The sequence below is a fragment of the Scatophagus argus genome, chromosome 9 (assembly GCF_020382885.2).
Source record: "Scatophagus argus isolate fScaArg1 chromosome 9, fScaArg1.pri, whole genome shotgun sequence".
NCBI lineage: Eukaryota > Metazoa > Chordata > Actinopteri > Scatophagidae > Scatophagus > Scatophagus argus.
This window is the reverse complement of record NC_058501.1, coordinates 21,427,456-21,440,365: the sequence shown is the minus strand read 5'-3', so window position 1 is coordinate 21,440,365 and position 12,910 is coordinate 21,427,456. Positions and strand designations below refer to the sequence as shown.

Sequence of the window (12,910 nt, the reverse complement as noted above, 5' to 3'; positions counted from 1 at the left end):
ATTGACAGATGTGTAATAATCTCCTCTTAGATAACTGTCAGTCAGTCTCTGCAGCCAGCAGTCGGAAGACTTCCTCCCAAACAGCCATGATAACCAGCCTGTTCAGGACGGGTGTTTTTCCCCTCCTGCTGAGTGCTGACACAAATAAACAACTCATGGATGGAAGCCTGGTGGAGCAAACATCCTCACTGCACAGAAACCAAGAGCAGGGGGAAATAAAATTGTTTCCTGCCAAGGACATGGAAAAGGGGGGTGGCATCATTTTTGTTGTCCTTCTAAGGTCAGAAGAGATACTCAGTGAACAATCCGGGATGTAACTTTCTATTGCACCCAGACAAACATCATTCACTCGACTAGTATTGTATTTATGGCTGAAATATGACTGATGAAGTTTTGGGGATAACTTGCTGACAGACTAAACAGTTGAAACATCTTTTATACTTTAATAGAAATAGGATTTATTTTTTATGTTCTGGAGATGTTTAAAGGTTGGTGGTGCTTTTGGATCTTTTTTCTTTCATTATCTGGAAACCACAAAGATCCTGTTTTCAGTCAGGTATAACAATATAAAACTTTTATCAAGACAGATTTTTGCACAAGGTTCACTTGGTGTTTTGGGGAACCCAGGCTGTTGATGTAAACAACACCTGGGATGCATTGAAAAAGTCACTTGACATTTTGATTGTATTTTACTTTCCTGGTGTGAAATACTGCCACCTACTGACAGTCTGTTGTTTTGCTAGCTCTTCTAATCCACATCTGGGACGCTCCCATGAAAACCCATGCTGCCCACATTTGTCAAACCTGTTTAATTTATAGAACTTAACTTAACTAATATATCCTACAACAGTAACCAGCTCCTTTTCTGTCTTTTCTAATTTCCCATTGTCTTTAAAACGAAGACTTTTAACCAGTGGTGCAATGTAACCAAGTGCATTTGCTCAAGCACTGCAGGTCTCCTTAAGTGCATTTTTGATATTACACGGAAAATTATTGTCATATATTTATCATATCTGAAATATACTGCACGATTTCTTTAATTACTTTCCAGATTAAAAACCAACACCGAAATCATGTAATTAGTTTCTGAAATCACAGCTACAACTGCAACGTAAAATCCAATAATTAGCTGCACTTCGTCCTGTAAAAGCTTATGTTGATCATGTAGTAATTAATCCAGTAACATTAAAATGGCACCGAACATTCTGATATCAAACGTGTACGTTTACTTTCAGTAGTTTGCTGCTAATACTTTTGTACTCTTACTCAACCGAGTATTTATAGAATGATACTTATGTTTTACTTAAGTAAAAGACCTAAATACTTCTGCCATAACTGGATGTAAAATATAAAAGTAGTCCAGTTGTAAGCCTGCGTTATTTCAATGCACTCCGAGAAGAAGAAAAAGAGTGCAGGCGCTACAATGACGTATTTCCGGTGTCATGTCAGCCTTCTGCTGAAACCGCATGGCTAACGACGGCTACTACATTTAAATGTTTTTTTCCTCTCCGTCTGGCGGTTTTGGTTATGCAGTCGTAACGAATCAAGTCGTCCAGAGGTAAACTGGGTTTCTCACGTGTTACCGCAGTGTGTGGACATTAGCTAACCGTTAGCTCATAAAGGCGAAGTGATGTAATGTGAGATGTTCAACTTCTGGCGTTTACGTTAGCCGCTAGCATCAAGTCAGATGATTCAAATCTGAGAAAGTTAAAACGCGGGTTAACGACAGTAAATGCTAATTTGTCGGACTCAGTCTCAGTTAACATGACAGTAAAAATGTGCCAATCAACTCGACTTCTGACAGTTTTTGTGCTCACACTGATTACACTGAATGTTTGTATGGGGGTTAGATTACACTTAAAAGTCAGTCTTTTGGTTGAATATCGCCTTAAACAGTTTTCAATTAATGTTCTATAGATCTGCTAACAAATTATGGTCTGATCGTTTTGATTGTGGTTCTTTTGGACTTTGACATTCAGCTTGTTTCAAACAGACTGTGTATAAGTCTTGGGCCTCTTTAAGACCTAAACCAATAACACTGACACACACAAAACACCCAAAATATTTTACACCGACTGTATGTAGTTGTTATGGTGGACCATGAAATTTATTAAATTTTTCCAGCTTGTGCAGATGATTTAGTCAAGTCATGTTTATTGTCAAATATGTTATACAGGCATGACATGCAAAACAGATGAAATTTCAGACCCACAGTGCAAACAGGCATTATATAAAAATATAAATATAAAAAGACATAGGATCACAATCAAAGGCACAAGTGATGCAGTAGAAAGAAACAGGCAAGGTCTATAGCAGTGGAGGTAAAGATGTGTGGTATAGTGCAATCAGACTATAGTGACTATACAGACTGTTTCTTACAGGACTATACAGGATTTCAAAGAGTCCTGCTTTGGCTTTACTGCTTTTGTTTTTGTCTACTTTACTTTCATGGAGTTGTGTTTGCAAAATGTTTGCACAGTGCTGATGTCTTGCAAGTTGCAGGATGTATTTCTTAATTATTATCTTCGGTCTCCTGACGAAGAAAAGTTATCCAGTATATGTTTTATCAGTATAAGTGTGCACCATACTTGCTACAGTTTATTTAAATTACTAAGTTTAGTTTTATTTAATTGCTTTCTTTCTTGCCAAAGTCTCCCATGTTAGCGTACCACACATGTAAATATAATACTGTGTTCAGAAAATTAAAGTTAGTTTGTTAGTTTTGGCTCTCAGTTATCCAGTCTGATATTCTTCTCACTGTCCTTTATGTAGATGGCAGACGTTGTACAAGAGAAAAGTCGTGGCTTGAAGTTTGCAGAGCAGCAACTCCTGCGTCATGGCTGGGAACACGGTAAAATACTCGGATATTTTTTCAGTTCAATGTATCAGACTGGGGTGCAGGTTTCTTATCCAGTCCGCTCTGTCCTCAGGTAAAGGACTGGGGCGAGCCGAGAATGGAATATCAGAAGCTATCAAGGTGAAAGTGAAGTGTGACAAAGGAGGGGTAAGTGACATTCAGTGATATGCAAAGCATTTGCTCTCCTTTTAATGGATTAATAGCGCAGCTGTACAGCTCTAATGTGCAAAACATCATCGTCTGTACAAAGTTGGGGTTTTTTTCATAGACCCACATGTTGCACCTCTCTGTCAGGTTGGCCATAAGGAAGGAGAGCAGTTCACCTTCCACTGGTGGGATCATGTCTTCAATAAGGCCTCTTCCCGCCTGCAGGTGGAATCTGATCAGGTATGTTCACAAAGCTAAACTTACAGCCATTAAGGATGCTCACAATCACCTGTACTCAACACAAAACGACCAGGAGACGAGACATTTGTAGTCTAAAGGTATTGAGTGATGTAGTCTTGTCGTGTTTGAAATTATTCAAGTCATTTGTTTTGTGGGAGCTGAAACTGACTTTTTTTTGGAATGGAAAATTATCTCCTATGATATTCAGCTCGGTTATTATAAAACATTTTTACCATCTGGTCCATGACTGTGAAATCTTAACACTCACCTCCTCCTGCTGGTGTGAATGTAGCTAAATCTGTCTCTTTTGTCGGTTCAGTGTGCAAATATTTTTATGAGGAGCTTGTCTCTGCAGCGTGTGTGAAAGCTGTGTTTAGATCCTTAAACTCAAGTTAATGTTAGACTAACTTTTATTTAAAAACTTATTCTCCCAACAAGAACCCCTCAGCAGCTGATTACACGGATTAGTTCCACCTCTCAGATTAATGAATGTTTTCTGGTTTTCCGTGTGGTCTAGAACGGCGTTCAGCTGAAGAAGACCGTGGAAGAAGATGAAGAGAATGGGATGATCTCCAATAAAAAGCCACGGAAGGCCACGATGGCTAAAGACAAACTTTATGGTTGCTTTGTCAAGGTACTTTGTAAATAATAAATGGATATTTAGGTACAAAGGAATAAGTTGTATCAAGCTGAGGCTAAATAGAGAATACTTGTTTGGTTCAGTTCACTGATGGCTTTAGTCTTAAAGTATAAAATGCTGAAAGACATCATTTGAAATCCTTCGCTAGTAAGGCAAACTTTCTGTACGTTTATGAATGATTCTGGTCTGAACTGACCCTGACTTTCACTGAGTTTGTTTTTTTTTTCTTCCTTTGCTTCTGTCTCAGTCAGCCACACTTCTGTCTGGTCAGGAACAGCCCGAGCCAAACTCCAGCACAGACGACAGCAGCAGCTCAGAGGAGGAAGAGGAGGACGACCAGAAATTGGATCTCTCAAGTACCATCAAGTAAGAACTTCATCTAATGCAGCCTTTGTTCACATCTCTAGTTATGTCTTCAGAAATGTTTTCATCAGTCGGCATGACTGCCCCCTCGTTCTGAATTTATTGTTCATCCACTTTGATTCATCTGCAAAGTTGCACGTTGCAACTCTGTTTTAAACAGTTATTGATTGATACCCGACAGGCTTTCTGATGCTGATTTAATGAAGGCATGTGGAGGACGCACGGCTCACAAGTGAGTTTTCTTCAGTGGTTGAACTAATTCCCGTTCGAATGGATTAAAAAAAAGGTCATTTCTGATGCATTTCTGTTGTGCTTCTCTAGAGGAGCCAGGCACGGCTTGACAATGAGCGCCAAGTTAGCCAGGCTAGAGCAGCAAGAGGCTGAGTTCATGGCCAAATACGGCAAGAAGAGCCAGCAGGCAAGTGCTTCACCAGTTTGTGCTACGCCAGTTCCACCAGCCTCCCAGTCAACTGACCAGAGAGCCGAGAGGCAGGAGGAGACAGACGAGGACTCTCAGAGAAAAAAGAGGAGAAAGAAGACGAGATGGACTGGGAGCAGTAAAGGACTTCATGGTGATGAAATGTCTGAAAGTCCTGAGACAAATGTAAAACCCAAAAAGAAGAAGAGAAAGAAAGGCAGTAGTGAGGCTAGTGAGGAAATAAGGGATGCAGTTTCCAGTGAGGGGGATTTGATCTGTGTAGAAAATGGTGAAGCAGACCATTCTCACAAATCAAAGAGGAAGCACAAAAAGAAAAAAAACAGCACAGAGCAGAAAGAAGAGAGAGCGACCTCGCCTGCAGCAGAGAGTCCAGAGGAGAATACAGAGCTGCACACTGACACTAAAGTGAAGAAAAAGAAGAAGAAATCCTCCAAACACCACAGCGAACCTGCGGAGGAGGAGAGTAATGATACTGAATCCAGTCAGTCGGAGACGGTCCAGGACTGTGTTACAAAAACCAAGAAGAAAAAATCTGCAGTTCTGTTGGAGGAATCAGAAGCCACAGGGGAAGAAGCAAAAAAGTGTAAAAGGGACAAACCAGTGGTAGGTGACATTATTAACGAGGAGGCACTTCCTCCAAAGAAGAAGAAAAAGAAAACATCCAAAGAGTAGTATCTGGTTTTTTTTTGGCATTTCCTTGAATCAGCTCAGGTGATTATGTGCCACACGGGGACTTCGTGGAGGCTGTACCCTCATTTAACAGGCCCATAAATCAATTTAGATGTGTTGCATTCATGGGCGAATATTTTTAGTCAGATTATTAACAAAATGGCCTCCAAGAGTTGCATGTTGCATGCTTTGTAAGATGACGCTATAAAGTTTTGTTGACTCAGGTTCAATTTAGGGAGCCATCACATGATTTAGGGCTTGGCTTTTTCTGCTTAATTCCACATTACCTGCCAGGTTGTCCACTGTTGTCCAAACTGTAGCTAACAGCACAAGCGGTGATGACAGAATGTTGATGTTCTCCAGGTGTCACTTGTTGCCATGCGAACAGGCGCTTGTTGGTTGGGTGCAGTGTGACACAGTAGCTGAGTCGTATAATACATGCAGGGTATCTGAACTGAAAGTATTAAAATGAAATGCATACAGTCACATTCTGGGGCTGCTCACGTTGTCTCGGAGCGATTCCGTTGGCCCGCGGGCAGCACTTTGAGAACCCCTCCTTTCATGAGTCGATGCTTTCTGTTAATCCACGTGGTGCAACTTAAACCAAACTTTTTCAAACTGAGACCAAAACTTGAGTCAGTGTTGACATTTGTAGGTTTGGACATGTTGCATAATTAGAGCTGGTGCCATTTAAGTTTGCCTTTGTTGACTTAATGCAAATATGTATTTTTAGTAGGAAATTAAAGCAAAATATCAAGAATTCAGTGTACTTTAACAACTGTGTCATTTTATTGAAAGGAGAGAAGTCGTGAAGGTGCACATAAGATGAATGAAACTTGCATGAAATTATGAACTTTATTAAATTAAATTTCAAACTGCACTTGTGTGATTCTGTCACATTTTAGATTTCTTATTGTCCCCATAAAAGATGATCAAAGTGGCCAAAAGTAAATAAAATCTGTGATTATTTAAAAAAAAAAAAAAAAAAAAAGTATTTTTTCCCCCTCCTCAGACTTGATGAACGTTTCTGAATGATGGTGAAATTTCCTTTGAATAAATCGTATTTAAAAAAGGTCACACTGTCAAACATCTAGAGTACATCTACAGCCTCCTGACGCGTCACACCAGTCAAAACGCCAAGAAAAATATTCCTAATAAAACCGTGTCAACATGTTCAAATGTCAAGCTGCTATTCATATCTCTGCCCTTTTGGTGCTTCATCCCTTCAGAATCCAACTCACTTACGCCCAGAAAATGCCAGAAAATGTTCTGTGTTGTCACTCTATATTTAAAATATATCAGAAAACCTTAGATATTTTTCTGAACTCTATCCTTTTTTTTCACAAATAACTTAGAAATCAAGAAGATTGTGACCATTTGCCTCAATAGCTTACAACATGTTTGACGCACCTGCGCCGTTTGTGCGTCTTCCTGGATGTGGAATTACCTCATCACAGTACATGTTGCGTGATGGTTTTTAATGTGACTGCCAACACAGACTACGCTTCAACCTCAGCAGCTGGAGCACAGTGAGGATGTACAGCGCCAGAGGTGCAGAATATGGATTTTATAAAGAGAGGGGAAAACAATAATAAATAAACAAAACAATGGCAAATGAATAAAACAAATAAGCCATAAAAATAATAATAAAGGAATGACGCAGGAAGGAGAAGGAAACTGTTAAGCAAGAGTCGACAGAACAAATGATGATGCACAGTATTCAGCATTATAAAACAGACAAAAATGTATATGAAAATAAAAAAAAGTCGAGGAGCTCAAAATCCTTGCGTGTCAGGAACTGTTTTAGTACAGAACACATTTGGACACGTTTGTCATTGTGCAATAACAGAAATGTTTCTCTTCAGTCCACAACGTGACGCAACTCAGCCGCAGGAGCAGAACTCAGATGTTGCATAAGTCCACTTGCTTAAAGGATTTCATGGCTAAAACTTACAATGTAAGAGTAAAAACTGAAGAAGATATTCCCCATTTTGTCATGATTTCTTTTCACTTATTCAGCCCAACTGGATATTAGCAAAAAACTGGCACAAAAATGTAAACAAAAGACATGATCACACACTGTAGAACTCTTGAAACAACAATACGAAAAGTTGGAATTATCTAATTTTCCCAAATTGGTGATACAGTTTTGGAAGTTTAGCTTTGCATGCAACATGAACAGCAAGGATACATTTCGAAAAACAAACAGGACTAATCAGACCTTATCAGAACCTCAGTCTCGCAGATGAATTTGTTCTCCATATCCAATGCTGCTGGGTCCCAGCTGGCTGTAGGCTTCCTCCCAGGAATCATCAATCCACGTGGACCAACAGTACCAAGGTCCTCCATTATCCAGTAGCTTAATTCAACCAATAAAGCAGAGCAAATAAAGTGTGAAGAATAAGAAAAGGCCTGATGGCACACAAAAGTACTCAGCTTGTCATAAACACAGTCGCATAGGCAACAAACTTCATGTTCCCAAACAGGCTTACATGCTTTGCAAGTTTCCAGAAACAGCCTTATTGAGACGAACAATACTGGGTGTCAAATGCAGATATTTTGTCACCTCTTTTGGCATCTCATACAAGAGGAGTTTGCAAGAATCATTTCCCAACATTACTCAAGTAGTTTTTGTGCCTAAACCTCAGCTTATGTCTGCCAGAAGCCCACAAGGATGAGAACATTTTTAAAAAAAGGCTCTCTTACCTTAGAGTGTCGTCGTGTCCGTCAATCCAGACCCAACTTTTGTTTGTGGTTTGAGTCAACCCCATCCAGAATCCATGTAATTTATCATAGTAGAACTCGGTGTGATTGCTGAGGAATTCCTTTAAGTCACAGCAGATCGTCAAAAACATGTACACTTTCACACTTACAGGTTCATAGCATAGATTCAGATCGGACATTTAAAACACTGTCCCAAATGTTCACTCATTTTGGTAAGTTAAGGTTGTAATCTGCAAACCTGGAACTGAGTAACTCTTTATAGTTTATAGTGTTGGAGTTCACCTGTTCTTGTAGAGTATCAACAACAACCAGATCTGCAGATCTGCTTTGACAGAACTTTCGGCTCTCTTCCCATTGTTTCCAACGAGGTTCTTTATCGTAAAACAGGTAGCACTTTTCCTGGAACATAATCCAGTCTTTCCTGCATGGCTGACACTCTGCATTCATGAAAAAAGCAGACAAGTGGACCAAGATTAGAACCAGTTATGTTATGGTGGGAAGAGAAGTGCTCTTCTGAGGTTTTGGGGATCATCGCCAACATGAAATAAGCCGACTAGAAGCTGGGCAATGTTTACCATCTTTAACATTAATGCTCAGAGAACAGCTGGAAGGGGAGGGGAAGACAGTAACAACATCGTCTTTGTGTCAAAATACCAAGGATTTATGGGATTTTTATTTATTTATTTATTTATTTATTCTTAGCCATGTTAGAAACTGTCCGTCTGTCCGTCAGTTGGTCAGTCCACCACTTTGGTCAGGACTGAAATACTTAAACTGTCGGATTGCCATTCAAGTTGGGACAGATATTCACAGTGCCCAGAGGATGAAACCTACAGACTTTGATGATCTGATGATCTCTGTACATTTGGCACAGACACTACCGGTTTCTAGACAATGTCGCCAAATTAATTTTGCAGCCCTCAAACTTTTCCTCTGGCGTCATCATCAGATCAAAATCCTAATTTGTCCAAAATCTTTGGTACATTACCAAACACCTGCAAAACCAACAACAATACCATAAGGCTCAGCTGAACTTGATGTTTAGGGATAATTAGCGAATGTTAGCGTAAGACTTTCACAGTTGTAAACATCACACCTGTCTGGCTCACAGTACAGCCTTGTTCAGCTCACTTACAGTTCACTTACAGTTCGATAGCAGTTGTAAAAATTAATTGCCAATTTTACACATGCAGTTTTGTCATATCTGTGACCAAGTAAATGTGATAGCTTAGCTAGTCATCGTTTATCCACTAAATGCCCTTGTTGAAGTATTACCCATAAGTACTTATTTTATTGTAGATAAATTGGATATCGGATTGCGGATTTGCAATTTAGACTAATATTTTTTTGTTTTCCTTTGTTTTTTCCTGGCTAGCCTATTAGCCTGAGGCTAAAGTGCAGCTAAAATGGCATTCTAAAGTAGGTTAAATAAAATCACATTTACCGTTGAGCTAACTTGTGTATTTCATCTTTTTTCTTTTCCTCTTGTGAACTGAACACAGGAGGAAGCCTTACTCTGTTGTACTTCCTATAGGGATATAATGTTAATCTTTCACTGATGAAAATGTTTGTTCCTGATATGAGGACTCATTATTAACTCATTATTTTCCTATCCACATTCTCGTTAGTCTGTTTTCTTTATATGATTTGTCATCGCTATCACTGATTTTTTTTTTATTTTATTTTATTTTATCCCATACTCTTTTCACACTTGCACAAGGCCACCAGCTGCTGTGTGAAGATTGCCTCAGAGCTGTGCAGAAAACACACAGGGCTTTTTTTAACCATTAATAATCCATACATAGTTAAAACATGACGTATCTGTTTACAGTAAGCCTATATTTGTGGGCTAATGACAAGACATACTATATGATCAGTGTAGAAAGACACACTTACTCTTTTCTGGGCAGAATTCATTCACTGGAAAGGTGTCATATTCCAGGATGAAATTCAGCGTCCAGTTGAGATTGTCTATAACATTGTTCAGCTTCTTCATCTCTGTCTGTAATCTGCGGTTAATTAAGTACAACTGCTGATTTTCGTCTATGACTTCGTTGACTTTTCCTCTCTTTCTGGTCAATAACATATCGACTGCAGTGAGAACAAGAACAAAACAGTGCGTCAGTCAATAAATCATGGGATGTATTTGGTGTTCAGTTGTTGTTCAGTGTAAAATCAGAGGCACTGGGACCATTTTAAAAGCACTCCAACACCCAGAAATTTAAAGTCAGCTTCTGAAGAGCATTCATGATTAAGGGTGTGTTGTCAGGAAAATAAACAAGCAGATGTAAATTACAATGATTGCACCTCAGCTACCCACTCTCTGGTATCAGATTGTCCTTAAACACAACACCAGGTAGAGCTTTTGAAAGGGTTTCTTCTCACTGCTGCATAAGCAAACTTTAATCAAAAAGGTGATGAATTGTCACTGTAATTTATTATCTGTTATGAGCAACTTTGAGATCTCTATAAGCTGATTTAAATAGCATATGGAAAAATCTAAAATATATATTGTACTTCAAAAAATGTTAAAAAGTGATACATTCTATGACTTGTAGTCAGCAGACTAAAGCGTGTTGTACGGTGCTTTCACAGGATTTGGTGCTGGTATAAGACTGACTCTGCTGGTCTAAATGAAATGTAAGCTGCTCTAACTGTTCACTGAGGTGTAGGCAGCTCACTGTGTTAAAATGAAACTCACAGTGGACGGCGAGGCCGATGCTCACCACCAGGAAGAAGCTGAGTATCCCCAAACACACAACCCACCAGTGGGAGTGTGAATGCTTAGCAGCTGCTTCACCATCTGCATGTACAGAGAACCCTCATATTCAAATCTTGATTGTAATTCAGTCATTTATTTCTATATGTTATTTCTATGGTTGCTTGATCTATGGTTGATTTTGGACTGCAATACACTGTATGTCTTTTTCTCTTTTCCTTTTGGGATCACATGACAGATATGAACCACTGAAGAACTGTGACTTACTGTACATTCTGACTTGCTGTTGTAATCACATAGGATATTTATTAAAGTATATTTTTAACTATGTGGTTAGGAGTAAATTTGGGAAAATTGTATGGACTAGAACTGCACAACATTCAGGTTAGCTGCCATCAAAAGGACAAAACAAGCAGATTTAGCTTCATTTGGGTTCTATTTCCTCATTTGTGAAGCACTTTGTGACCATTTTTGGAGGAAAACATCTTAAAAGAATAATAATTAGTCATCATGAAGTGTAAGCTTATTGCATGGTTTATAATGTACAGCTTAGTTGATGAAGTGAATATAAGAAACTGAACAGACATCATAGCTTACGTGATGCAGAAGCAGGCGCTTTAGGTTTTACTTCAGCATAAACAGTCAGCCCGTCTTTAGTCTCTGGATGACAGCAACAACACCAACACAGGGAAATGATAAGAGACAAGTGAATAAACAGGGATGAGAACACTTCATTTTTGAAATGAAAAGAGACATAAAATATGATAATTTATATGACTGTCAGTGAGTTTTACTGGATGGGGAGTACAGAGGGGTCAAATACCATGAGTTTCTTCTTTAAAGTCTTCTAGTCCTGCATGAAGTAAAAGTCTTTGATTAAATGCACTCCAATTACTAAAGCTGTGATGCATTCATCACAATGTCAGATTCACTGAATGACTTTTATGATATTTCCCTCAAGATCAATAAAGTATCTATCTATCTATAGTTTTTTGATTTTTAAATTGACCTTTAGTTACTGCTTTTGTGATGTGAAAAAAAGGGTCACTTACCTTTTGGAGGCTGACCATTTTTAAAAGTTACTGTAGAATAACTGACTTCTTCCTCCATCCTTACAAATTGTAGTTGCTTGCTTCAGAGCAGAAAACAAGAGCAGTATTTAACAATGATGATACTGAATAATTGTGACTGAGCAAGACTTCTCAGCACCAACTCACACAGAATAAACAAGAGGTTCCTCTTTCCCCAGTACTTTACAAACTGCAGCTCCTGAATTTGCATTATGAGACACTTTCTCCAGACAACCTGTAATGTTGAAGGTCCAGTGTCTGTGTGGTCACTACTTGCACAAGGTGTCTGTATTGTCTGTGCTGCTTTTGTAACAAAATAATGTGCACAGTATTGCAAAATAGGAGAAGTTGACACATTATTTATGTGCAGGAGAAGTTGACACATTATTTATGTGTAGTTATTCTTTTTGAATGCACATCTTTCCCTTATCCATGCATGCTTTGCACCCTCTATATCCTGTTTGCTGCTGTAATACTGTAATTTCCCAGTTATGGGACTAATAAAGGATTATCTTATCGTAACTTAAAGAATGACCTAATATTGACCTCATCTTTTAGACTTGTCACATTTATTTCTGGTGTGCTAACTCACATTTCTTATTTGATGATGAGTGTAACACACCATGTCATTGTTGTGTGATGACTTCATCGTCATCATCATTAAGAATATTAAGGCTGGGTTAAGGCTGGCAAGATTTCTGCTCCTGCAGAAAATCCAATTAGTTGGTTCATATCCTGATACCATCTGATTTTCATCCGCTATCTGTTCCACCCATCCCCAAGGTAATTCCCTTAAATCGAACTAGACAGTGTAGATTTTAGCAAATATTACTCAAACAGGAGTTAATTTTGCATTTGTTGGGGACTATTTTCTATTTTCAGGTGAATGAATGCATTTGGAATTCTAGAGTATTTATGGCAGCAAGACGGTGTATGTGTGACTCAAAATAAACTATGTTCCCTGCAATGAAAGACTCTCACTACAGGGAACATCTTTGTAAGGTGTACTTGAATAGCATCTTTGTAAGGTGTACTTGATATT

The 12,910-nt window shown here is 38.8% G+C and overlaps 2 protein-coding genes across 3 annotated transcripts; one reads left to right on the top strand and one right to left on the bottom strand.

Moving 5' to 3' along the window:
- The first annotated feature begins 1,394 nt into the window (after positions 1–1,394).
- On the top strand, positions 1,395–6,235 carry gpatch4 (G patch domain containing 4). Its single transcript, XM_046398695.1, has 8 exons — positions 1,395–1,558; positions 2,773–2,851; positions 2,931–3,004; positions 3,152–3,244; positions 3,762–3,878; positions 4,132–4,250; positions 4,429–4,479; positions 4,569–6,235. Exons 2-8 carry the CDS (start codon positions 2,773–2,775, stop codon positions 5,356–5,358), a joined length of 1,323 nt encoding a protein of 440 aa, XP_046254651.1. The 5' UTR covers positions 1,395–1,558; the 3' UTR covers positions 5,359–6,235.
- LOC124064334 (natural killer cells antigen CD94-like) lies at positions 5,313–12,894 on the bottom strand. 2 transcript variants are annotated; one of them, XM_046398701.1, is made up of 9 exons: positions 12,016–12,894; positions 11,851–11,930; positions 11,622–11,651; positions 11,396–11,458; positions 10,781–10,882; positions 9,976–10,170; positions 8,362–8,516; positions 8,062–8,180; positions 5,313–7,714 (listed from the first exon to the last, which is right to left on the bottom strand). In XM_046398701.1, exons 2-9 carry the CDS (start codon positions 11,906–11,908, stop codon positions 7,567–7,569), a joined length of 870 nt encoding a protein of 289 aa, XP_046254657.1. In that variant the 5' UTR covers positions 11,909–11,930; positions 12,016–12,894; the 3' UTR covers positions 5,313–7,566. The 2 variants fall into 2 exon arrangements, with proteins under 2 accessions (XP_046254657.1, XP_046254658.1); XM_046398702.1 differs by lacking the exon at positions 11,622–11,651.
- Between the last annotated feature and the right edge of the window lie 16 nt (positions 12,895–12,910).

Coding starts and splice junctions, on each gene's coding strand:
- LOC124064334 (XM_046398701.1), bottom strand. CDS start 11,908: ATGGAGGAAGAAGTCAGTTATTCTACAGTAACTTTTAAAAATGGTCAG. Junction 8,517..9,975: donor TGAATTCTGCCCAGAAAAGA/GTAAGTGTGTCT, acceptor TCATGAATGCAG/AGTGTCAGCCATGCAGGAAA. Junction 8,181..8,361: donor TTGATACTCTACAAGAACAG/GTGAACTCCAAC, acceptor TGTGACTTAAAG/GAATTCCTCAGCAATCACAC.
- gpatch4 (XM_046398695.1), top strand. CDS start 2,773: ATGGCAGACGTTGTACAAGAGAAAAGTCGTGGCTTGAAGTTTGCAGAG. Junction 4,251..4,428: donor GATCTCTCAAGTACCATCAA/GTAAGAACTTCA, acceptor GATACCCGACAG/GCTTTCTGATGCTGATTTAA. Junction 4,480..4,568: donor GGAGGACGCACGGCTCACAA/GTGAGTTTTCTT, acceptor GTGCTTCTCTAG/AGGAGCCAGGCACGGCTTGA.